Raw genomic sequence first — 25,804 nt, forward strand, 5'->3', positions numbered from 1 at the left:
ACGGCTCGGCACTGAGATTAAGGCCGACTTATCTGAACTCTCGCCAGACCAGCAACCTCGCTCCATTTTACTCTCGCTTTCGGACAAGTCCGATGGCCCGTTTCCTGTTCGAATTTATTGATCGAATATTTCCTGCAAACTGCTATTCCTTCAGCGTTTTACCACAGGACTCAGTACCTGTACATGCCAACAACTGCGCAGTTCACCAAATGATGCGACACAAATTAGTATACAATGTTCCATCTTGTTTCTTGTACCAAAGATTTCTCAGTGTCACCTAGCAGGAGAGCTGATGGGTTTATACACTTCATCAGCCATACGAGGCGCAAGACTGCCGCGAAGATGAGGTTTCGTACTTGGCTTCGCTGTTTTGGAGCATACTTCATAGATTAAACCGCAGTAATAGAACTCTTACTGAGGCGAGGCTCTCAGAAATACTGTAAAAGTTTCATACCAACCTAACACTTTCGTTAGATCTATGGAAGAAGTAAAAAAACTCACCATGGAAATAATTTAATCTGCGCACGAAGGACAGTATTGTGGTGCAGCTTCCAGTTGTGAGGAAGAACCCATGTTTTCATCCCAGCACGCCAAGCCAAATACGATACCTCGTGTCTTTCCGTCCATACAATGGTTGGTAAAGTGCTCTCAAAGAAACTAGTATATTCGCTGGCGTTATATATAACAGCGCTGAGTGCTTCGACGACGCGTTGTGTTATTAGCTCGCGATGTTCCCTTTCCGGGCGCTCATTTCATGACGTAATGGGATAGTGTTAAAAAGCCCCGTTCGCCAGAAAATTCGGCGTCGGTGTGGTCAGCATCGCTGCTGTTGACTTTCGGAGAGCAAAATCAAGAGTATGCCTCTAACTGGGGGTACTTGGCCGGGGAAATGGTCCTACCCTGATTGGACGTCGCTCTGGGTGACGTCAGCAGACCACGTTACACAGTGGCTTGGCAGGCGCTGCCAACTAAAGTTTAACCTTTGAAGTAGGAAGGAGAGAACAGAATGCCATCTTTGGATCCATAGTAGATGCGCTGCGCGCTGGCCACGCCGGCAGGCGCGTAAGGCTTGGTTAAAGCAGGGCCCTATGTCTACATAGGGACTCATTTTCATGTATAATATGGTATCTTATGACAAGAGCTCTTCAATACTACAAGTTACAAAACTTTCCATAGGGCCCATATATTAAATGACGGCGGTTTCGATTGGGGAAAATTTGGGTGTTTGCAGATAATGGCGGCGAATGCGGCATTAAAGGAAACAGCCTCAGTTGCAAATTTCCAGATTGCTGACAAATTCACAACCACTTAAGAAGTAAAACCAGCTGAAGAGATGCAGCAGCAAAAATTATTAAACGTAACTGCTGTTGAGATAATTAAGAGGGAAAATAAATAGAAAAGAAGCGATTTTCGGAAGGCAACGCCGGCTGTAGCAGGTAGTTTGTATTGGCCGCTTTAGATGGCGCTACAATTCATAAGCGCCCGAAAAATGCTTAATAAAGCTAGTCACTTTGTGAAGCAGAGTTTCCCAACTGGTCTGATCAAGAAGCTCTGCTTACGACTGCAAGCTTATTATTGTGGATGGAATAATAGAGGCATAAATTAAAAGATTAGCGATATTCGAGTAGCAAATTGCCTGCACGTAAATGAAGGCCCGGAAGGGGTGCCTGTTGAAGATTCGCGCATGAGTTTAGAAGCGCAAGGAGAAAGACAATCGGGACTGCACCAGAGGCAAGCGAAGGGATACAGCCACAACGGAGTGCCATATTGGCAACCGGGATAAACGGATTATGCGTGATTTCTGCCATCTTAAGATCTTTCAAACGGGAGTGTTAACGCTGTCGCGTCATTAAAAGTAGATTTTTTTTTTTCATTGAGAAGCTGTTTTTCTTATGTCTGATATGAAAAGACACGTGTGTTAGAATGCTCTGTAATCTCTTAAAAATATTTTACGCCTAATGTGACATTTATCTTCATTTTCCCGCTGTGGTTTTAATTTCCTTACATATGTACAAACGTTATTTCCCGCCGATGATGTGGCACGCAAATCCGGACTGGATCAAGCTCGCACTAGAATGAACTTAGGTAAGGTACTATGAAGGGGTGCATATTCCGTCATAATAAGTTTCTCGTTCATTGTAAGACAAGGATACTGGAGAAAACAGCAACACACCATGTTATTAGGTTCGTTGGTCTTACCCTGCCTTATTTTCCTATCTTTCTATCACATGATGTCACTATAAAACCACCTGCGCAATCTTCAAGTCACACTAGACGAACAGACGAAAACTTAAAGCCCGCATAGACCAACAGGGCTGTATATCGCTTTGCTTACGGCACAATACTAAATACTCAAGAGAAACGGCACTAAAGCCTGTCCTTGTAAACTGGATCACTTATATTCAATCTCATCGCTCTCTTGCGGGATCCGCAGTTTTATAATTTGCAACCGAAGGAAGATAAGCAGGAGGCGAAGCTGCCGTATCCTCGAAAGCGGATGCTTTCAAGGAGAACCTGCGCTGCTTAAGCTTCCACCGCACATGACAAACAGCGTCTCCTCCACTGCCCCCTCCCCCGCGCTGAAATACCCACTCCGGCAGGCCCCATTCACTTTTCCCTCGCCGCTTCGGGGCAGGCGAAAGGACTGAGAAACGAGAGTTGAGGCTGATTACGCCTGCCCTCTAGTCACGCAGTCCACGTGCGCGGGCCGCTGTCGGCCTTCACTGGACAGGTTTTCTTGGTCGCGAGAAATGCCGGCGATTGCGCGGCCTTCTTCACAACAACAACCAAGGCAGACGTCGCGGCGAGGGATGCTGCTGGTCCTGTCAGTTAGGCTTACCGCGTCCGGGAGCACACCATCGCCTCAGGTACGTGGCCACCAGTAGCACTGGTGATGTTCGAGTGCAGATTGTTTTGCGCGTTAATATTGTGCTCATAATGGCTATATATTGTCACTATTCGCCAAAGAAATTAAGCATTTCAAGCGGTGGGTGCTCACTATGACCATAGACCAGAGCGATCGATTCGACGACCAGCATTATTTGTTAGCCAAGTAGCGCAAACAACGCACTGAATGCCAAAACACATGTAGGTTTCAATCGATACATGTACTTGTCGCTGGCTGTGACGTTCTTGCATCATAAAGGACCCGAATTTCCTTTCGGCGATTACGCTTATAAGCTGTCATTTCTGGCAGGTTTTCGCAGTGAGTTTATCCTCGCCATTAATTTCATGTGCAGCCTTTCCCCAGGGTCCATGATGTGGTGCGGCGTCGCGACGGCTCTTGGAGATGGTGTGCTGTAACTGCAAATCTTTGATGCACTTTCGTGTTTTTATTGCTGTCGCCGTTTTCTTCGGAAATGGTGCAAACTGCGTCGAAACGGATTGCAATGCTTCCCTTCCGTGGAACGTGTCACAAGAGGACCACCCCCACATACCACCCCAGCGCATCGAAGAGCTGCTTAGGTGTCCAGACAAGCTCCACGGGTGCAGTGCATCACGAGTTAAGTGCAGAGAGGACGCTTACGCCGTCGTTTGCTCGTGTTCCAAGAACTGTGAACTGCACGGTAACTGCTGCTGGGACGCCGGAGTGTCCCTGTCGTCGCCGGCACAAGCAACGTGCGTTGACCGCAACGTGGATCGATATTTTCGAAGGGATTTCTACGCCGTCTCTGGTTGCAGCTGCAACTGGCCGAATGACGAAGTCCGGAGCTCCTGTGAGCACGCTGCAAAAAGTGTGGATGCGTTTTATTTTATCCCAGTTACCACTAAACGAAAGATAACGTACCTGAACGCTTTTTGCGCTCTCTGTAACTACGATTTAGACAAGACGTCAGTATTTTGGAAAGCATCGGGTACTGTGATGACGGGACTCTTTGTAATTCCGCCTAATTACGTGCTGCAGAACGCGGATTTCTTTTTTTGGCCCTGTGATTCCCGCTTGATTGACGTACAAACCTGCCCTGACGGTGCCGACCTGGACACGAAGCGAAAATGCCTGACTTACTTTGCGCCGGTGATGTACTTAGAAAACCATTCTAAAGTGGTCTTCAAGAACGTGTACTGCGGCATCTGCAACGGCGTCGACATTTCATCGATGCACTGTGTTCCTAAACAATTTGTGCCGGAAAAGTGGCCCCGCCTTCGATCGAAGCCAGACAGACCTGGGCGATCAAATCTGGTTTCGCTCTTAAGACCTATAGTAAGAAACGGATCGTGTATTTCGTGGTACAAAAATAAGTGCTACATCAAGAACACCGCCTACCGTTATACAAATACTTGCATGGTGGCGGAAAACCAAGCCTCGGTTCACTCGAGAAATATGACAAAGCATGATCTACCTTACGATGTTCAGAGCTACCTCACAGTTGTTTGCATCAGCTTGTCACTTGTATGTCTCTTGATGAAAGGAGTCATTTATGCCGTTAGCAAAAGTTCGCGGACGTCCTCTTCAAAGTGCACGTTGTGCCTTTCAGGGACGCTCTTCTTTAGCCATCTTCTCTTTCTCCTGGGAAGCATCCTTGATGTGTCCAAGCCAGTGTGTATGGCTTTTGCCATTGTCCTTCACTACGGCTTTCTGTCCACCTTCTTCTGGACCAGTGCGCTGTCTTATGACATCTGGAAGAACGTCGTGGTGGTGCGCCTTTCATCGAGCCACCGCAGTGGACTTCTTCTCTATGCTTTGTTTGCTTGGGGCAGCCCTTTATCTGTGATCGCGTCGTGTACAGTGCTGAACTGGATAGTCCCGGACTTCCTGCTTTCACCGCAATACGGACGCTTTTCTTGCTGGATCGGTAGCGCGTGGAGTCAGCTCACTTTCTTCATCGTGCCCATGCTAGTACTATTTCTACTCGACGTGGGTCTCTATCTACACATTGTGGTGCACGTCAAGAAAACAGCCAAGCGGGATGCAACCTTCGACTTCGAGGGAGGTGACAACAAAGCGCCTATGGTGGTGAACCTCGCCTTCGTCATGGGCACGACGTGGATTTTGGGTTTCGTCGGTACGTTCTTCAAGGTCTCAGCTCTTGACATCATCGTTACCATACTGATCGGGTTTCAGGGAGTGTACCTCTTTTTTGGATTCAAGGACTACAAGCACTTGCTTCCCAAGCGGTCGTGCTCGAAAGGCGAAAGTGCCAACATGGTTTTATCTACGGCAGATACGGAACTTGTTTGCTCTGGAAACGACTTGACCTCTAAAGAAGACTCCCATTGTGCTCCTGATGGAAAGTCAGACGAGAAGGAACAATGACCCACGTTCTGGCTACTTGCTCTGTTCTTAGTATTTGAAATGAAAATTCCTATATAATGACAATGAAAAAGGCTAATCTTGTGTTTTTGCACTGCTAACGACAAAAATGGATGCTGAACGACCCTGCGAATTTCTGTGCAATAATATTATGAACGTATTACCCATGTTGACATTACTTTACAAATTTAATAAAATTGCAAGCTCTTTTTCAAAACTTTAGTGCCGTTAAATTTCCGTATAAACGTTTATGAACACATTTATTACTGCCGTCTGCCACGTCAGGTGCATAAAGCTGAGTTGATTACGTCAATACTTCAAGAAAATCACACTTTGCGTATGGCTTTCCGTATGGCCTGCTTATTCGGAGCCATTACCGCCGTTTACAAGCTACCGCTGCTGTAAGCCACAACTGTGCCCCTCCCATTATTCTGAAAGTATCCCATGCACTTCATGAGACGCAATCATGTCCCTACTCCATCAGAAACTAGGAAGCGCTTTTATGGTGGGTGACGATCACGTATGTGATTTTTTGTTATACCTGAAAGCCCGCATTCCATCAAACCGTTGTATAAAAATCAGAGAACCGTTCTTGAGGCACGCAACGCACCATGCCAAAAGCTCAACGACCCCAGAGCTCAGCAGGTCGCAGTGTTTGTCGGCATCTACAGGAAGCTTATTTATAGAATTGCGCAGAGAATAGGTGCCGGTTAAAACATTATCGATAACGAGTCTTTGTCTTACATTTTGCAATCTTCCATTTTTTCTTACACTCCATGAACTCGAATATTGATTAGATTATTCAGTGGCACTTTCGTTTTAAAATTGCTCGTCCGGATATGCTGACCTTACTTAACGAAAGAACAGGCTCATGACCCGGAAATAAAAATCAAGACTGCTACTTTGCCGCTGGCCCTTTAGCATCGACGGGGACAAAGGTCAACCCGTTGGCAAAAGTAGGACATACAAACCTCGAACCTTGCTAAATTTCCATCTCCCAGATACACCCGCAGCGAGTCTACTGACGTCTAATCAATACTCAGCGCCAGGTTATGTAAAACATTGAGTAATATATCCCTTACATCACACATGCACCTGCTGAGTATCCATAGGCTCCCGATTTCAGGATATGTCGGCATCCTCCTCAATGAGCTCCCCACATTTCGCCACGCAAGGCATACACAGATAGTTATGGTAGCATTTGTAGCATTGGTCTGTCATCATCGTAGTACCCCAACAGTTTTACCAACAGGTCCAAGTCCAATCGGCTACTGAACAACCCCGAATGCACAATCGACGGGCAGAATCGAGCATTCACAGCGCCTGAGCCGCTTCAACAATGACAACCCCCCAAAACAATCAGTATTTCCCATGAAGGCACTAAATCCTTTGCCATAGCAGCCAGGGCAGCATAAAGTGGCTCCCTTTGCGGTGAATACAAAATACAATTAAAGAGCAAGAAATCCCAATTGTTAACCATGCGTCTTGCACGCAATGTTTTAGTGCGCTGTATCTAAAACTCACATTCGGCGACTTCGCTTATGTTTCTAAGTCTGATCCTCCTCCGCCTGAAAATAGAACAAAACACTTTATGGCCACGTGTGGACTTCGGTTCTGTACAGAAACGAACAGGTCTGCTTCGCTGGTCAGTGCATCATAGCACTAATCCATCGCGGCAACCGAACGTCCCACATGGTTTACTGCCCCTCTCTCGTACTGTACACTGCATGACGCTGTTTTCATCGACTTCCATCCATACGGAGCAGACAAAAAACACACCGCTATCTCACTACCGTCTGCAGGTAGGTTAAGCGGCCCCAAAATACTATAGTGCACCACTAATGTCCCCAACCAGAGATTTCGCCCATCTTTGTCTGAAGCCTGCTTGACCTTGAAAACTGTGTCTCCAACCGAAACCGAAATGAAAGGCTAGTCGCACTTAATTCGTATTTGGCCAAACAACACTCAGTCATTCGTTATTTCTGTACGTGCACGTTCCGGAGCACTGAGAAAGTACACAAGGCAGTGACGCCCAAAGCCTTTTTTTGTAGGAGCGTACACACTGCCGAGCAGTACTTTCACGCGTGATGGTGGTATCACACTTGAATGCCATCGGGCTGGATATGCCTAACCTGACCTACTACAGCTCTTAACTTTTTCCCCCTTGAATCCATAAAAATGATCTCTGCTACGGTAAGCCTCCTCCGTAATTCCTTGGTAGCGAAAGAAATGTAATTCGCTTTACATTGCAACCTTACTTGCCACGCCGAGTACGCTTTAAAGCACGATTATTTACTCTTCTGTTTCCTTTATACCGAGATCGCTGCTATAGTATATCTACAAGTTTATTAAATTCATTGGCATATTTCTACTCGCTTTACCGTGAAGTCATGCCACTAGCCACAGTCATGCCTATCCTCGACATCGCTCAGCGAGTTCATTGACTCAGAAAGTTTGTACAGTTTATATACTGAGCCAATACAGAAGGCCTTTCGCGGCCAGGCGCGGGTGTGCGCAGCTGTTGAAGAGGGCGCCACCCAAAGGCGCCATCTTTTGAAGTGCGCACCAGATAAAGTTTTGTGGGCTTTAGAATTAAGCCGCCTGAAGTTTTTCTTTTTTCTTTTCTTGCTATTTGTCTAGCATTCAGCAGTATTAGGAGAGGATACAGAAAACAAGACCATGTATGTTTTGCACTTAAGGCTCTCGTTGTTTCTTGTCGTGGTAATGGTATCACGTCCGCTTCCGCATTTTGTACATACGCCGGATGGAACCAAGGTCCTGATAAACGAGCTTGTTCCTATGGACCTGCCCCAGCGAGGCACTTCTGTCGAGCATTTTCTTATGAAGGTTGCAGCATTTCGTTTGCTCGTTGTGCACTGTCTTCGTTCTCAAAACGCTTAGCAAAGTGATGGTGTTATTGCTCCAATAGGGAATGTGAACGAAGCCACAGATGCCTCCCCGCTCGGGTTCTGCCAACACGGAAATGTGAAAGAAGGTGATTTTCGTACTCATCATGGTCAATGGCTTTTGTAGCTGTTGCCAGAAGTCACCGGTCTGCTCTTGCTATTTAAAACTCAATTAAGTGGATTTTATCGCCCAGAAGAGGATATTGATGGTGCGTGTTCAGGTGGCCCATCTTATTCTAGAAGCTGGCAATGGTTAGCGATCTCAACGCCATCGCATCGTCGTCGGCCTGTTTTCCCCGCGGCAACGGCAGCATGGTTACTTTTGACAAAAAGATGCACGGTATTCTCATTTAAAAACGAGTGTATATACAATTAGTTTTATAGCTTAATTCTTGTTAGTAATATAGTGCTCTAACCCGCGATATTTATCGAATGCTTTGCTTTCTTTTTAACTCCTTGATAAAAGTACAACAGCTTTGTTTAGAGCAAGCATGGATAAAGCTTTGGAAATTTATTGGGCTCTTGTTTTTATTTTCTGTAATATTTTGGGCTATAAACGCTAAATTAACTGTTTGCTTGACTTTTAAAAACACATAAATAAAAATTTGTTCATTAATGGCAACATTGCAGTGGTCCTAGTTTGTAAAGAGTGTTCATTTCTTTATCTTAACATTATCTTAATTCATAAGAAATGGAGCGCTAAGGACCTGAAAAATTACAGACCAATCAGCTTACTGTCTTTTACGTATAAATTATTTACTAAAATAATCGGTAATAGAATCAGTACAACCTTAACTGCAATCAAGCAAAAGATCAAGCAGATTTTCGGAAACGGTACTGTTATAGTGCCTAGAATATTCTAGGCACTATAGTACTGCACTATCGATCACATCCATACCATCAACCATGTGATAAAAAAATGCTCGGAATATGACTAGCCCTTTTCATAGCATTCATTGATTTGATTACGAAAAATCATTTGACTTGTAGAAACCTCGGCGGTCATGCAGGCATTGTGAAATCAAGGTGTAGGCGAGCCGTACGTGAAAGTGCTGTAAAATATGTATAGTGGCTGCACAGCAACCATAGTTCTGCATAAAGAAAGTAACAACATTTTTATAGAGAAAGGTGTTAGGCAAGGAGACACGATCTCTCCAGCACTATTCACAGCTTTCTTAGAGGAAGTATTCAGTCTTGGAATGGGAGCAGTTAGGGATAAAGGTATATAGAGAATACCTCAGTAATCTGCGATTTGCTGATGGAATTGCCTTGCTAAGTAACTGAAGGGATGAACTGCAATGAATTATTGATGACCTAGACACGAAACGTAGAAAGGTAAGCTTGTAAATCAGTATGCAGAAGACTAAGGTAATGTTCAAAAGCATCGGGAAGGAACATCAGTTTACGTTAGGTAGCGAAGAACTGGAAGTAGTAGGCGAATATGTCGAAAACTAAGGTAATGTTCAACAGCATCGGGAAGGAACAGCAGTTTACGTTAGGTAGCGAAGAACTGGAAGTAGTAAGCGAATATGTCGAAGACTAAGGTAATGTTCAACAGCATCGGGAAGGAACAGCAGTTTACGTTAGGTAGCGAAGAACTTGAAGTAGTAGGCGAATATGTCAACTCAGGACAGGTAGCAACCGCAGATCCGCACCATGAAAGGGAAATAACAAGGAGAATAGGCTTCGGATGGATCGCATTTGGCAAGCACTCTCAGATTATGACTAGCAGCTTACCGGTATCGCTCAAGAGGAAAGTATAAAACAGTTGCATTTTACCTGTACTCACCTATGGGGCTGAAACGTGGAAGCTAACCAGAAGGGTTCTGCTTAAGTTGAGGACAACCCAGAGGGCTATGGAACGAAAAATGGTAGAGGTAACATTAACAGGCAGGAAGCGTGCAGAGTGGGTCGGAGAAATAACTCAAATTACTGACATTCTAGTGGGAATCAAGAAGAAGAAATGGGCAAGGGCAGGACATCTAGTGCGAAGAGAGGATAATCGATGGCAGCTTAGGGTAACAAACTGGATTCCATGGAAAGGAAAGCGTAGCAGAGGGCGGCAGAAAGTTAGGTGGGCGGTTGAGGTTAAGAAGTTCGCAAGGGTGAAGTGGGTGCAGATAGCACAGGACGGGATTGGAGAAACAGGGGAGAGGTGTGTGTGGAGGCCTTCGCCCTGCAGTGGGTGTAGTCAGGCGGATGATGGTGATGATGATGATGTCCATTTTCTGATAATTAGGGCCGTCTGCATTACACGTGCTCCACGCGTTTCATGTTGTAAATTCGGTGGATGTTGAATGTCGTCTTTGATTAACTTTGCATGGAAGAAATGAAGGAAGAGAGAGGAGTCTATACAGTAAAGTGCAAAACTACGATAGTTTGCTGTTTGGGTTAGCTTCAAATAGTTTTGTAGAGCATCGTTTGTGTTGCATGACCGCAAACCGATATTTATTTATTTTCCTTGAATTGCCTTAACACACTGAGGGACGAACACGAGCCCACCCTGTTCCCGAAAAGACATGATACAGACGAAGCGAACAGCTAGCAACTGAAGTGAAAGTTCGCCGCCCTTGAAGCATGTCGGTCGGCATTCCCTATTTACGAAGGCCCAAAGCCAGCACTGCGCAGAACAAACCAATGCAGTGGGGAAGAAGCAGGCTTTCAGAGGGCATAGGGCGCACTAAATAAGCACTAGTCGCACTATCATGCAGCAGAATGGCCCTCTCGCTGTGCATGCGTGCGTGTGTGCGTGCGTGCGTGTGCGTGTGTGCGTGTGTGCGTGTGTGTGTGTGTGTGTGTGTGTGTGTGTGTGTGTGTGTGTGTGTGTGTGTGTGTGTGTGTGTGTGTGTGTGTGTGTGTGTGTGTGTGTGTGTGTGTGCGTGTGCGTGCGTGCGTGCGTGCGTGCGTGCGTGCGCGCGCGTCATTTAAGCACCAATAGTTATGCGGTCCTTCTTTTTCTGTGAACACCTAAGAGAAGAAGTAACTGAGCAAACGCAAACCTTCCAAATAACGAAACAACATATCACTCTTTTTGGTTAGGCTCCCACCGAGTCTGTCTGCGACACAAAGCACTTCGTTCACGCCAGACCATTTACTAACTCGTCGATAACACGCGTAGTGCACAGTGCACGGCCGTTCCACCCCTCAAGAGGTCGCTGCGTGAACAACCGTGTATGGAGAGGAGGAGAGAAGGACAAGGAAAAGGGGACATAAGAGCAACAGGACGAAGCGCGAGCACCTAGGTGCTGAGGCTGTAGCTAGCGTTAAACAGTATTTTATAGAGGCGCAAACATTTCTGATGATGATAGTGGCAATGATGATGCTAATGAAGTTCCAACGCGATGACGGATGATGGTGGAGAGCATAGTTTTTGAAAGGCACTAGCGTGCGCTCGTCATCCGAGAATGAGTCATTGCCTAAGGGTGCTCTAAACTCTTTATTTTAGCTGCTCCCACCACCCTGTGAATCGTAGATATCTTAGAAACGTAGAGCAATTTACACGTTGTATCAATAGGAGGGCACTAAACTTTGAGGCATACAATTTACATATTCCTAGGAGCATTCTGTATATTTTGTGTGGTGATTTAAAGAGGAGACAATTTTTGAAATTTTCTTCAATCTCTGAAAAAAAAAAAGAAGTTCTGAGTGAAGCGCTTAACTACGCTTTGGAATGAAACAGCTGCACTCACCAGTTGGTAACGCAGCTGCAGCCTGAAGTTTATTGTGATATAGCCTGGAATTCGGCACTGTCACACCGACTTTGAATAGGCAGCCCTACTCTTGTGTTTTATTAGCTATGCCTTCCCAGCCCCTCCCCCCCCCCCCTTCTTTTTTTTTTTTTCTTGCTCAAGATGTCACGCCTGTTAACACGCGCTTGATCTGCAGGCTGCACAACACATGCGAGATCGGTCATTAAACGTGGACATTTTTCAATGATTTCGCCGCCAAGCAACATCAGCCGAACATATGTTGATGAAAACGAGTTTTATGCAGCATTTCATTTGTTCGTTTTACAGGTGCTTGGCTTCGGGGATCGCTTTTAAAATTGATATCGCTGCTGCTATGGCACCGGCTGTCGAGAGCTTCGCCGACGGTTCCAAACTAGAAATTCTCGAGTCGGAGAATAGACAGGTAAGGGGACCTTTGAATTCAGAGTTAACCTCAGCATATGCACATCGTTCGCCTTCAAAACAAATTAATATGCTGTTTCTATTTTTTGTTCTTGTTTTGTTTTTTGGCGTTGGCGAGAATATGTCCTCACCCTAGAACAAGAGAAGAATGCTCTGATTTTCCTTAAGCTCTTCGTGCAGATCAATAATGTCCCTTCTTTGCAAGTGCAGCGGGAGCATTAAACACACGTGAATGTTTGCGGGACAGGATGGAAGAGATGGGGAGACGGTCAATCCTTTGTTTTCTGCTCATGTCATGTATGTTCCTTCCACCTGATCTGTCCAGTAGCACATTTTTTTCTTTCCCGAGGTATTCTACAAACTGGTCTCTGAACGTACTTGACAAACATTAACAACCCTTCGCCTTTTATTTTTGTTTGTTTTTAGGTAACAAATTGACATGATGTCCAAAAGCTTAGCTACCGCAGAGCAAAGCATAGAAAAACATAATACTTTCTGATCGGTGCACTTTGTGGTAATCTCGGTTTTGTGCATTACAAAATGTTTTTCTTTGATCAAAAAAAAAAAAAAAAAACATTCTCGCTCTCTTACGTGCTTTTAAGGGTGAACAGCGTGAAAGGCGTAAATGGAAAGCAGATGAAACGAGACAGCGTTCGTCTTGTATTTTCTCACCTTTATGTCTATGTTTTCGCGCTGTTTGCTCTTAAAAATGCGTCACCAACTCGCCCGTTTGGCCACAGTCTTGTACGGTACTGCTTATTAACTTTGCGACAATAAAAAAGTGTAGATATTGTTGTGCAGTATAGCGTGCATAAAAGTTCAGGTCTTTTGCTGCTTCCGGGCGTCTGTATGAAAGCAAAACCGAAATTAGCAGATGAGGTAGAGTTTCTATTTCTCCCCTTAGCCAAAACTCTTGCAAGAAAAAGAAAAAAAAAATATTTTTGTTTTTGTAAAAACGTTCAAGACGTGTGTCATGCAAAACAGACCGGGCAATTCAAACAATATCCCCCCATGAGTTTCCAATAAATGCATATCTGCGAATTTGCGAAAGAATGTTCCCTATCAACGTTATATTACGCTTGTTTCTTCCTATTAAAGTAATTTTAAAATTTTCTGTAAAAATGTGAAACCAAACATTTCGTAAAGTAGAAGAATGTTGCGGTCACGTATTTGCCCTAGTAGTGGTCCCTCCCAACCAATAAATTTTAGAACCTTTAAGCAAAATTCACGCACCGGGATTTGACCAGACTTCAGGCTTTAGCACCGGTGCTTAAGAAAATATCACCCGAAGGCACTTAAGTGAATTCTCGCAACTGCACATGACCCTTCTCAACTGTGCTATTACATGATGCAAATGTTTTTAATTTCCCACTCCCTGGTATTCGCACCACAGCACCATCAAGTTGCCAGGAATGCAATAATAACCTCACAGTAATTATTCAAAAGGAAACAAAAGCGATATTCATAACCCGTTTTAACAAGGTTGCCAAGATAACCTAAATCACGCACTGAATAATTGTAAAAGGTGAGCTTCGGACAGTAATCCTTCTGTCGCCAGCACTTAAAGCTGGAAAAACTTATATTTCGTTCGTAAACAAGAAGCGAACCTAAATAAAAACACTTGTTAGTTAGGCTGACCAATTTCAAGGCAAAAGAAAAATAGTTTTCCTCGACGTGCGCAAGGATAACGAACAAAATAAGTCCCTACTCATGCGAAAAGAAAATAATTGTTTGTCATTACTCGAAAATATAAATGTGTGTTGTCAAATTCAGGTCTGTCTTTTGATAGATTTTGCCTTTAATGCATTTAATGTTTAATGCCGTTAATGTTGGCTGCTTACTATTATAGTAAATATCTGCTGTACTTTATAATTTTAGTAAGGTTGAAAGTTTATATAAACCATTCAGACATCGAGGCTACAATGCAAGGTTTAAAAGGTAGCTGTCCAAAGGTCCTATTCATGAAAAAAAAAAAAGTCATGCTTTCAGCTGTTCCCCAGTTAGAGCGCTTCATGAGGATCATTGGTACATTAAGCAACTAGAGAGGCTAACTTTAAGATGCTTATTTTCAATAGTTTATATTGACAATATCATGCCGCATGTATAACGCATATAAGCTACTCACTTCTCTTTAAAGGGCAACACCGGTAATTTTCTATCATTTCGCTTTATTGAAGCATTAATTTCCTAGATATGCCCTTGACTCCTACGCACACACACCACACAAAAAAAAAAAAAAAACGTTTTTCGAAATTCCAAGTAAAGCTATTTTTTTAATGAAAGAATAGCAAATCGGGATCGAAACTGGTTTCATAGCCAGAAATGACTTTCCGGTTGATTCAATCGTGACGTCACATACAGCCTTGGGAAAAACACTTGCACACGAATGTCATGGTAAAAATAATGTTTGGAAATCACGAAGCAGCACATAAAATATCAGGGATAGCCTAATGCATATACTTACTTAATCCCATGGCATGCACGTTTCCTCCCCAAACATTAATGAGAAATATGAGTAGTTACCCTGGTAGCGCGCGCTCTCCTAAGTGAATTTTCAAGTGCACAGCTGAAGCGTAAGCAAAGCCTGCTTAACTTCCAACTAACAATTTTGTACTCTTTACACTTGTGCCGAAACAAGACAGGACGAGATTAGAATCTGTAGTGACAAGTTTCAATTGGAGGTCACAGTTACAAGGGGTTTTGAACTTCACCATGTGCAGGCTCTTCAAGACCACTTGATATGATGCACCGTGAGAACTGACCTCGGACATGACGGATTCCGCAGCAGAAATGATGAAGAGACCCGCCGTTCTGGCTGTGCTGACAGCTCTTCTCGGAATTGGTGCCTACTGTTTTGAAGATGAATGCAATGCAACGCTACCGTGGAACATCTCGATCGAGGATCACCCAACCATACCGCTGGAGCGCATAGAAGAGCTCCTTCGCTGCCCCGATGGACTCCACGGTTGCAGCGAATCTCCCGTGAATTGCACGGAGAACCTCCTCGCTCTCACTTGCTCCTGTGACAAGAACTGCATATATTACGGCGATTGCTGCTGGGATGCTGGGATGTCCCTTCCTTTTCCTGTGGCAGCTGAATGCATCGGCCGTAATGTAGACGCATATTCCAGACGAACTTTTTACGTTATCTCAGGATGCAACCAAAACTGGCCCAATGATGACGTGCGCAGCTCGTGCGAAAACGCTACCGCGCTGAATGATCCATTCTACCTAATACCAGTTACCACAGAACGCCAACTAACCTACTTCAATGCATTTTGTGCACTCTGCAACTACGACTTGGACAACACATCTGTATTTTGGAATGTTTCTGGGAATTCCGTCAGACACATTCTAGTGACTCCTCCCCAGATCGTCGTAGATAATGTAAATAATTTGTTCTGGCCTTGTGACGATAACTTTTTGGACGTCCAGAAGTGTCCCGAAGGAACTGATGCGGAAACATCACGAAGATGTGCAACGTACTTTGCTCCAGTGAGGTTCGAAAGCAATGACTCTCAAGTGGTGTACAAGAACGTGTACTGTGGACTCTGCAATGGCGCCGAGCTTTCACAGATGAGCTGCGTCCCCAAACAAGTCGTACCTGAAATATGGCCACGCATCCAACTCAGAACATCATTTCGGCGGCCCAATCTACTGTCGCTGATAAGACCTGTGGTGAGCCAGGGTTCCTGCTTCTCCTGGTACAATGATAAGTGCTACATCAAAGCTCCTCAGTACGCTGTTGCAAATACTTCTGTGACGGCCGACAGCGAAACAATCGGCAATGTCAACATGACGAACAGCACAAACACCACGCTAACTGAAGACGAACCCTACAACGTGCAGAACTACCTTACAATCATCTGCATCAGTTTGTCGCTCATCTGCCTTTTTCTTAAAGGTGTCGTGTACGTTCTCTACAGAAGTTCGCGAACTTTCTCTTCCAGGTGCACATTGTGCCTTTCAGGAACGCTCTTCTTTAGCCACCTCCTCTTTCTCTTGGGAAATAGCTTCGACGTGTCCAAGCCAGTGTGTGTGGGTTTTGCCATTGTCCTTCACTACGGATTTCTCTGCACTTTCTTCTGGACCAGTGTGCTGTCTTATGACATCTGGAAGAACGTGGTGGCAGTGCGCCTTACATCAAGCCGACACAGTGGATTTTTGCTCTATGCTCTCATCGCATGGGGTGGACCTCTAATTGTCATCGCCTTGTGCGCCGTGTTGAACTGGGTGACCCCAGACTTCGTGCTTTCGCCCCAGTACGGACGCTTTTCGTGTTGGATTGGCAGCCTGTGGAGTCAGCTAACCTTCTTCCTGATGCCTATGATTATACTTCTCCTACTCGACGTGGGGCTGTACGTACACATTGTTGTGCAAATCAGGAAGACTGCCAAGCGGGCGGCGAGTTTCGACTTCAAGGGCGGTGGGAACAAATCCCACATGGGCCTGTTCGTCAAGCTCGCTTTCATCATGGGCTCAACGTGGCTTTTGGGTTTCATCGGTGCATTCGTCAACTGGCTCGCCCTCGACATCATTGTTATCATACTGATCGGACTCCAGGGCGTGTACCTCTTCTTCGGCTTCAAGGACTACGAGCATTTGCTCCCGAGGCGATTCCGCAAAAAGCAAAAAACTGTTACTACGGGAGTGTCTTCAGCGAACACAGAGATGTCTTCTTCTGGAAGAGACTTTAGCTCCAGAGAGGATGTCCACCGATCGCCTGCCGTACGCTCTACCGACAAGCAGAACTAGGATTCTCTCTCACCCTTCCTACATGTTTGTGTGTGTGTGTGTGTGTGTGTGTGTGTGTGTGTGTGTGTGTGTGTGTGTGTGTGTGTGTGTGTGTGTGTGTGTGTGTGTGTGTGTGTGTGTGTGTGTGTGTGTGTGTGTGTGTGTGTGTGTGTGTGTGTGTGTGTGTGTGTGTGTGTGTGTGTGTGTGTGTGTGTGTGTGTGTGTGTGTGTGTGTGTGTGTGTGTGTGTGTGTGCGTGCGTGCGTGCGTGCGTGCGTGCGTGCGTGCGTGCGTGTCGAAATGTGGTGGGAAGTGCCGTAAGATAATAACTCACTTATAGTGCAGTCACGTCACATTTCTTCTTTCATATCCAGGCGGGTATTAAAACAAAGGCTCTGTGTTAAAACAAAGCAACATATGGCTACAATTTATATATTCACACTTTAACACTCATCAGCATGACATCTGCCAGAAATGTCTGTTGGCGTTGCCCTGCCGGCCCGTTGTGTGGCGAGTAGGCCTAGCGAGTGCACGGGCTTCGGGCCTGCAAGCGCATCAACAAGATTTAGCGGTTGGATGTACCCATCGTGTATTCCTGGAAATATTTATCCCAAATAGGCGACTGCTTACATCACAGATCGCGCGCACATTGAGCGGGAAGCGTCGATGTGAACCTCTTTGGGAAGCATTGCTAAAGGCAGCCGGAAGCTATCTGCACCGCGTGTACGTAGGTAAAAACTTAGCCGGCCGCTTCATTCAGTACAGATGGTCACCAAGCGTGCTTCTGTATAAGATCAAATATTTATCATAACGAAGAAATCATAAAGGCACAATTAGCGGAAAGCGCTTGTCATACACGGTCAGCAATCCGCGATCGCCTGAGGGTAAAAGTAAACCAACTTACTAGTCAACATTGTTTAGCTTTTCTTTGAAGGTCACAAGAATGTCATCTCCAGATGTGCGCCATGTGACGTCACTCGATCCTCGCGCATGCGCAGTTGGGGCTCTCCGGGGCTCCGCGAAATCGCTCAGACCTAACGTAGCGTTACTTTCGAAAAAAAAAAAGTTCGACCGCCGCAGGCGTGCGATAAGAGCGTAAGCTCAAGTTTTGCAGAATTTAACATTAGGTCCTCAATTCCAGTACCAACGTGTAATATGCCACAAAACAGCGACTCCTTTGGTACCACCTGCACCTCTCTACAGGCCACTGATTCGCCCACCACGGACCCACGAAGGCCGCACCCCATCACGGTTTCGAGGAACAAAGGTCGTCTGCGCGAATCCATCGCACATTTTTGGATTCAACACGAAAACAATTCTGTGCACCGCATAGTGCGAATTTGTTTGAGACCACTCAGAACCTTGTATCTCAAACTGGTGGACCACAGTTGTCCACCAATATTCAATATAAGTGGCGACATACCCACCCATTTCCTGGTGGAGTATATATAAGGCCGGTGGATAGTCAGTTACTCCCCTGATGGGGCGGCGACAGGTAGGTCACCGCTGCTTGCGGCGGGGGCTAGCCTGCCACAGAATTTTTATCTGTTGTAGGCCGTCATTGCACCCGCCACTGTTTCGGCGGTGGACGAAGGCTGTTGTTGCGGCGCGCGTCTTTCTCTCTCTCTCTCTTTTATTTCTTCTCTATTTTCTCTTCCGTCTGCACGAGGCAGCGGAGGTGGCTTAGCTACAGAGCCAGTAGCAGGCCCGTGCATTTTCTTTTCCTTCTTCCTACAGCCACAACAACAACAACAAAATAGTACAGTTAGGCGGACAGGAAACGAAGGGTAGCTGCCCCAGGCCCTGATGGGGCTGGGACAGGTAAGTCACCGCCGTTTGTGGCGGGAGCCAGCCTGCCACCGAATTTTTATCTGTTGTAGGCCGTCATTACGCCCGCCATCGTATTGGTGGTGGACGACGGTTGTTGCGTCGCGCGTCTTTCTCTCCCTCTTCTTTTTCTTTCGTCTCTATTTTCTCTTTTGTCTGCACGAGGCAGCAGAGGTGGCTCAGCTACAGAGCCAGTAGCAGGCCCGTGCATCTTCTTTTCCTTCTTCCAACAGCCACAACGACAACAACAACAACATAGTACAGTAGGTAATGCAGCGGTGGTGGTGGAGGGGGGGGGGGGGCGGCAATTATTTGCAATGCTGTAGCTATGATCACGTGACTTGGCCGCCATCTTGAACCTGAGAACGAGGGAGAAATGGACGAGAAGACGGCAAATGCAAGTATAGTAACAGCTAACGATCATAAAGTCAGAAGGACGCTTAATCTCGCCATTTGAGGCGAACCATATGTTCCCGGATGTAAGATCACGCGAGTGTATACACTGCGGCATGAGAATGTTGCTTGACCTAAATATCTAGAAATTTCCAGATTCTCCTGGGAGGGCGCAAAATATCGATTCCAAAGAATCTTGGAAGAGACTGCTGCATAGTTCGCGCCCTTACCTCCAGTTCCGCCTCGTCCGACTGGCTGAAGAGGCCGCCGGGACGCAAGACTCTCCCGACAATAAAAACCTCTTTCTTGCTCCTCCGCCTGACCGCATGTGGTCACAGACAGCAAACTTCCGCGATTCATGGACCCTTGGTCTACTCTCATGGTTAGAAATAAAATTGTGCATGTCAGTGGATGGTATACGACGCTTCGTGATCGAAGAAATATGTTCGCTGCAGTCTTTTAAGAGAATGCGAAACAAATTTCGGTCGAGTAACAACTCTCAAATCTCCATTTTACTTTTTATTGTGGCTTCAGTTGTTGTTTTTTTCAAGAACCGTTTGTGCTCGCTGTTGTTGCCTCTGTACTTTGTTTTTTTTTGGTGCGCTGCAGAGTTCGCAATGATTTTTTCCGATATTTAGTCCGTTTTTCTAGGATCCATGCTCCAGAGTGTAGGGACACGGATGAAATATTGCGATACATTTTTTTTTAATAAAAGCGAACGCCGCAATTCATATTGAGCGCTTTCTCTCCTTCTTTTTTATTTTGTGCGTTGGACTAAGCGCAGCAGAATAGAGTTTGTTTATTGTGACTCGAGTGCGCTGCATAATGTCACATAATGTCACAGATACAACCTTCTCATCACTCCCAAACCCAAATCATATATATATATATATATATATATATATATATATATATATATATATATATATATATATATATATATATATATATATATATATACATATATACATATATATATATATATATATATATATATATATATATATATATATATATATATATATATATATATATATATATATATATATATATATATATATATATATCGTTTCTTTTCCTGTGCGTAGTGCTAGAATGGCCAAAAATTTTAAAGCAAGCTGGTCCATCGTGCGTCAAGGGTCACTGCTCCTGCCAGCGTCGAGGCGAGCTCTTGGCAGTGTGGGCACTCCGTGTATTGTGTTTTGTAATAGCCATTGCCTGTACGTCCTGATAAAACATGTGAATAAAAATTCCTACTTCTTACATATTTAATTTAATAAGAGCACTGTCTGCTCTTGAATGTGCGCCTTCATTCCATATTTTCTTTTTGTTGTGTGTGTAATAAATATTCGTATCTGTCGTAGCGGTCGGTTCGCATGTCGGATGAGAGTGAGTTCGCGCTGCGTGGCATGTGCCGATGACCTCAACGGCGAGGCATGCACTCCGCTCGACCAGCTTCTGCCGAGAGGGAACTGCGAGGTTTTGTTTGCTCTTTCTGCGGGTGCCTGCCTTGAAGAATCTCTTTGAAAAGCGGATACATTGTGGCTATGGAGCGTTTGGTTAACTAAGCTTCCAGCAGTACCCATCCAGGCTGCCTTCTAAGCCGGAAAGAAAGTTGAGGTGATATTTGTACCTACAATTAGCCACAGCTCATGCTCATTAATCCACTGTAAAACAAATGAACATATTTACATTTGGCGTTCTACTTTCTGTGGATGCATTGTTCAGTAACGGCAGTTTGTGCAGTGCTATGTATACACAGCTGCAATATTGCTTCGCATTGTAAAAAATAAAGTCGCTACTCGTCTCTTGGCATACACTCAGTATGAACACATAAATAAGTAATGCGTTTATATTTTTGTCCTTTAGGCGCTCAGTGTAGCCAGACGGAAATACTACTAAGGGGTGTTGTCCTTTTTTTTTAGTTGACAATACTTTTGCCGGAAAACCAGAAGCAATGATCTCGTTCTTCATGAATGTAAATTGTAGAAATGGCAATGAATTCAGTCTCCACCCCGCGTACGTCGAAGCAGCCCATTTCGTTCACACCTTGGTGAGAATTGTAATACCACAACAAATAGCCCGTTTGCTTATTGACAATTAACAGGCAACAAAAAGTATCAAACTGAGAAGTTTTATAAGGTATTAGATTCCCGTACGCTGAGATGCAGCATCTGCGGGGCCAACACCGCCACATAGGAATCTATTCGGGGCACGCCTACGCTAAGTTTCACAGCAACACAGCATCGCAACAACAGCGAGGCCTAGAATAGGGAAACCCTATCGCTTAGGGAAATAGCGGGGAGCGAGTGCACGTGCTCAGAGTAATTGCCGCACCTCCGGTCCTCTCATCGCAGCAGTTCGTGCATGCGCATTGCATCCCCGCAATTATCCTATTCCCCTAACCCATACGGTTCCCCTACTCTAAAACTCGCTAATGGCATGATGACTATAAGACACCTACACTTGTCGTGTTTAAAGAGGCTGCTTTCATTGGTATCATTTAGCCTCAACAGTGCACCCGCGTGTACTGGTCGTGACTTGTTCATAAATGAAGCTAAGTAAATATGACTATACATTCGTTACACATCATATATAACAGCCGATTTGCATGTGACGCTTTCTTAATCCAAGACTGCAATAGCGGTCTATCTAAAAAAAAGCTTATTGAAAGAATACATGCTGCTCATATCAGTCTAATACAAGAGATGTAGAGTAGATACAGGGATCCATTACACCGATACACAGTTGTATTAGGATTTTCACTCCGTCACCCTTCTACTATTACCAATGTATTTCTTGTCCATTTTATAAACTTCTTTTTTTCAGCCAAAGAAAAAGCGCAAAGACGGCAGAAATTAAATTGGCTGTATGTCATCTTCATACCTACATTTTTTGTTTTGTGGTACTTCTCATTTGTGTTCAGTCATACTTAGCGTTCTGGGGGAAGACAGCCGTACATGCACAGATTATTTCTGAGTTTTGTATTGAAGCTCTTTAGCTCACCTGGTCCTGGCTGTTCCCCTAGCCTCGCAATGGTGATAACAAGTTTCTCGCATAATCGAGAAATCCGGGACACTATTAATGCCACATAATTACACTACATACAAGCCCGCTGAGCTGTATTTTTTTATAGAAACGTCTGTACCCGGGATACTATTAATGCCACATCATTACACTACATGCCCGAAAGGCAAGCCCGCTGAGCTGTATTTTTTTTTTTTAGAAAAGCCTGTACCCACTGTCAGGGAAAGTGAGGCTGGTATTATTCCGGTCTGGTGAAAATTACGTTTACGTGGTAAAATTTCCAGGGTTCTCAAACTTTGCAATTATGTCCGCATGCAGGGCTTTCAAAACCACAGGATGTGGTGCATCGTCAGCTAGCAACTGGGACAAGGTCAGTTTGGATCTCAGCACAATGGATAACCATCTTACTCTGACTGTGCTGACAGCTTTCTTTGGATTTGGTGTCTACTGCTTCGAAGAAGATTGCAATGCGACACTGCCGTGGAATGTTTCGAGCCGGGATCACCCAGAAATACCACCGGAGCGATTCGAAGAGCTGCTCCGGTGCCCTGATGGACTGCACGGCGGCACTGAGTCTTCGGTGAACTTAGTCAGAGAATAAAAACCAGCCAAGGGACTAGGACGAAGAAAGACGATGTACACACGGAAGCTGGAAGTTCCAGCTTCCGTGTGTACATCGTCTTTCTTCGTCCTAGTCCCTTGGCTGGTTTTTATTCTCTGACTATGTACCAACTGACCCAGATTTCAACCCTCCTTCGGTGAACTGCTCGGAGGATTTTTTCGCGGTCACTTGCTCCTGTGCTAAGAACTGCATTTATTACGGAAACTGCTGCTGGGATTCAGGGATTTCATTGGCGACTCCTACAACAGGCACGTGTGTCGTACGTAACGTAGATAAATTTTTTATGAGGAAGTTCTACGCTGTCTCAGGATGCGACCACAACTGGCCAGCAGATGAGGTGCGTGGCTCATGCGAGAACGCCACAGAGCTCAAAGACCCGTTCTATATCATTCCAGTCACGACAAAACGACAATTAACCTACGTGAACGCATTTTGTGCACTCTGCAACTACGACTTGGACAACACGTCTACGTTCTGGCATGCTTCAGGGACTCTGGGAAAAGAATTTGAAGTGGATCCCCCAAAAGAAACCTTAGACGACCACGATATTTTCTTCTGGCCTTGTGATAATCGCCTTGTCGATATTCAGAGCTGTCCCGAGGGCAGTGACCCGGAAACGGCGAGAAAATGCTCGACTCACTTCGCTCCAGTACAGTTCAAAAGCAATGAAACTGAGGTGGTCTACAAAAACGTGTACTGTAGACTCTGTAATGGTGCCGAAATTTCGCTCATGAATTGCGTCCCGCAGCAAGCCGTGCGCGAACTATGGCGACGAACCCGTCCCCATCGCCGGCCAAATCTTTTGTCTTTAATAAGACCCGTGGAAAGCCAAGGCTCTTGCTTCTCATGGCATAACAATAGGTGCTACATCAGAACTCCCCAGTACTTATATGCGAGCACTTCTGTGGCGTCCGATAAAATGGGAAATGACAGCAGGAAGAACAGCACCAACACTACGCAAACTGAAGACGAGCCCTACAACGTGCAGAACTACCTTACGATAATTTGCATCAGTCTGTCGCTTATATGCCTCTTCCTGAAAGGCGTCGTGTACGTGCTCTACAATAGTTCGCGGACGTTCTCTTCAAGGTGCACACTATGCCTTTCAGGAACGCTCTTCCTGAGCCACCTGCTCTTTCTCCTCGGAAACAGCCTGGATGTATCTAAGCCAGTGTGCGTGGGTTTTTCTATTGTCCTTCACTACAGCTTCCTTTCCACCTTCTCCTGGACCAGTGTGTTGTCTTATGACATCTGGAAGAACGTGGTGGCCGTGCGCCTTTCGTCAAGTCGCCACGGTAAATTTTGGCTCTATGCTCTGATTGCATGGGGCTGCCCTTTAATTGTCATCGCCTTGTGCGCCGTCCTAAACTGGGCGGCCCCTGACTTTGTGCTTTCACCCCAGTACGCACGCTTTTCGTGTTGGATCGGCAGCCTATGGAGTCAGCTCGCCTTCTTCCTAATGCCCATTATTATACTTCTCGTACTCGATGTGGGGCTGTACGTACACATTGTCGTGCACATGTCAAGGGGGCGGCGAGCTTCGACTTCAAGGGTGGTGGGAACAAATCCCACATGGGCCTGATCGTGAAGCTCGCATTCATCATGGGTACAACGTGGCTTTTGGGCTTCATTGGTGCATTCGTGAACGTATTCGCCCTTGACCTCATTGTTATCATACTGATAGGTCTCCAGGGCGTGTACCTCTCCTTCGGCTTCAAGGACTACGAGCATTTGCTCCCGAGGAGATTCCGGAAGAAGGAAAAGGGGGATGCGACCCATGTGTCCACGGCGACCACACAGATGTCTTCCACTGGGAAAGACTTCATATCGAGAGAAGGCTTTCACAATTCACTTGCCATCAGTTCTTCGGACAAACAGAACTAATCGTTTTTTTTTTGCTTTATTGTCAATGCATTTATGAATATCGTTGGCGTGCAGAGTAGCCATTTGGGCTTGTTTGTAGGTTATGATGAGACATGAAAGCGCAAAAACGACAAGAGCGACAGCGCAGAGGTGGACTAGGCGAGTTCAATTTTGAAGAATAACATATTGAAGCGCAGTTATTAGCGGGAGCACTTCCTTCTCATCGATAACTGCGCTGATTTTGAAGCTTGGAGGGCTCTATGTGTTCCAATATCTGAATTGTTAAGCCTTTATCTACTCCTTGTTTCCACCCCCCCCCCAGGTAGCACACAGTGGGCTATGAAGGGTGGGCCCCGGTGGGCCCGATGTAGGCAATGCAGGACAGCCCCGGTGGGCTCAAGAGGGGCCGACGTAGGCCCGAAGGGGGCTGTCGACAAAGCCCCAATGGGCCCCACTAGGGGCCGATGCAGGCAGCCCTTGCGGGGCTGCCCACATTTTTCCGGAATTGTTAAAAGGGCACATCCCGCCAACTCCCCGCGATGGTCCTACTTTGGACCGATTTGGGCAGCCGCTTTGGACGAACATTTTTTTTTTTTCAGTTAGCCCCTCAGATAATGACATAGGACCAATGCGGGTTCTATAGCGCTAGCCGCACTTGGGCTTGCCCACATTATTCTCATAGGGGTCCGACGCAGGAAATTGATGGAAAGCCCTAGTCCAAGTTTTCCCAATCAATATTTATGCACATAATTAAGTAATTATTTTATAGATGTCTGCACTTTCTAAACAGCCACAATATTAAATTTTACAATAACTCATAACATTCATCTAGCCGAAATAACTTGATGTCTTCAGGCTTCAGGCTATGGAGATGTGTGTTCTGAACAGTAATTTTGTGCTGAGAGTTGCAGGCTGTCCAAAGCAACCACATAAGAGACAACAGTTAGCAATCAGTTTGTTTTAGTATTTGTAGCCCAATTTGCATGAGCGCGAGAACCAAAGCCATGTAAATTTCTAATCGACTAAACATGGCAACAACTGTTGTACAAATC

General features: G+C 45.4%; 2 protein-coding genes and 1 pseudogene across 2 annotated transcripts; all 3 read left to right on the top strand.

The window, feature by feature from the left end:
- Positions 1–2,728: 2,728 nt before the first annotated feature.
- Positions 2,729–5,419, top strand: LOC146186199 (uncharacterized). The gene is made up of 2 exons (XM_084605642.1): positions 2,729–2,867; positions 3,240–5,419. The coding sequence occupies exon 2, from the start codon at positions 3,290–3,292 to the stop codon at positions 5,252–5,254; it is 1,965 nt and encodes a 654-aa protein (XP_084461768.1). The 5' UTR covers positions 2,729–2,867; positions 3,240–3,289; the 3' UTR covers positions 5,255–5,419.
- A 2,691-nt stretch (positions 5,420–8,110) lies between these two features.
- Positions 8,111–18,480, top strand: LOC146186200 (uncharacterized). The gene is made up of 3 exons (XM_084607091.1): positions 8,111–8,246; positions 12,174–12,288; positions 15,008–18,480. The coding sequence occupies exon 3, from the start codon at positions 15,057–15,059 to the stop codon at positions 17,040–17,042; it is 1,986 nt and encodes a 661-aa protein (XP_084463217.1). The 5' UTR covers positions 8,111–8,246; positions 12,174–12,288; positions 15,008–15,056; the 3' UTR covers positions 17,043–18,480.
- A 346-nt stretch (positions 18,481–18,826) lies between these two features.
- LOC146186201 (uncharacterized) lies at positions 18,827–25,058 on the top strand (annotated as a pseudogene).
- The last annotated feature ends 746 nt before the right edge of the window (positions 25,059–25,804 follow it).

The sequence above is a fragment of the Amblyomma maculatum genome, chromosome 6 (assembly GCF_055883805.1).
Source record: "Amblyomma maculatum isolate TAMU_Amacu chromosome 6, ASM5588380v1, whole genome shotgun sequence".
Lineage (NCBI taxonomy): Eukaryota > Metazoa > Arthropoda > Arachnida > Ixodida > Ixodidae > Amblyomma > Amblyomma maculatum.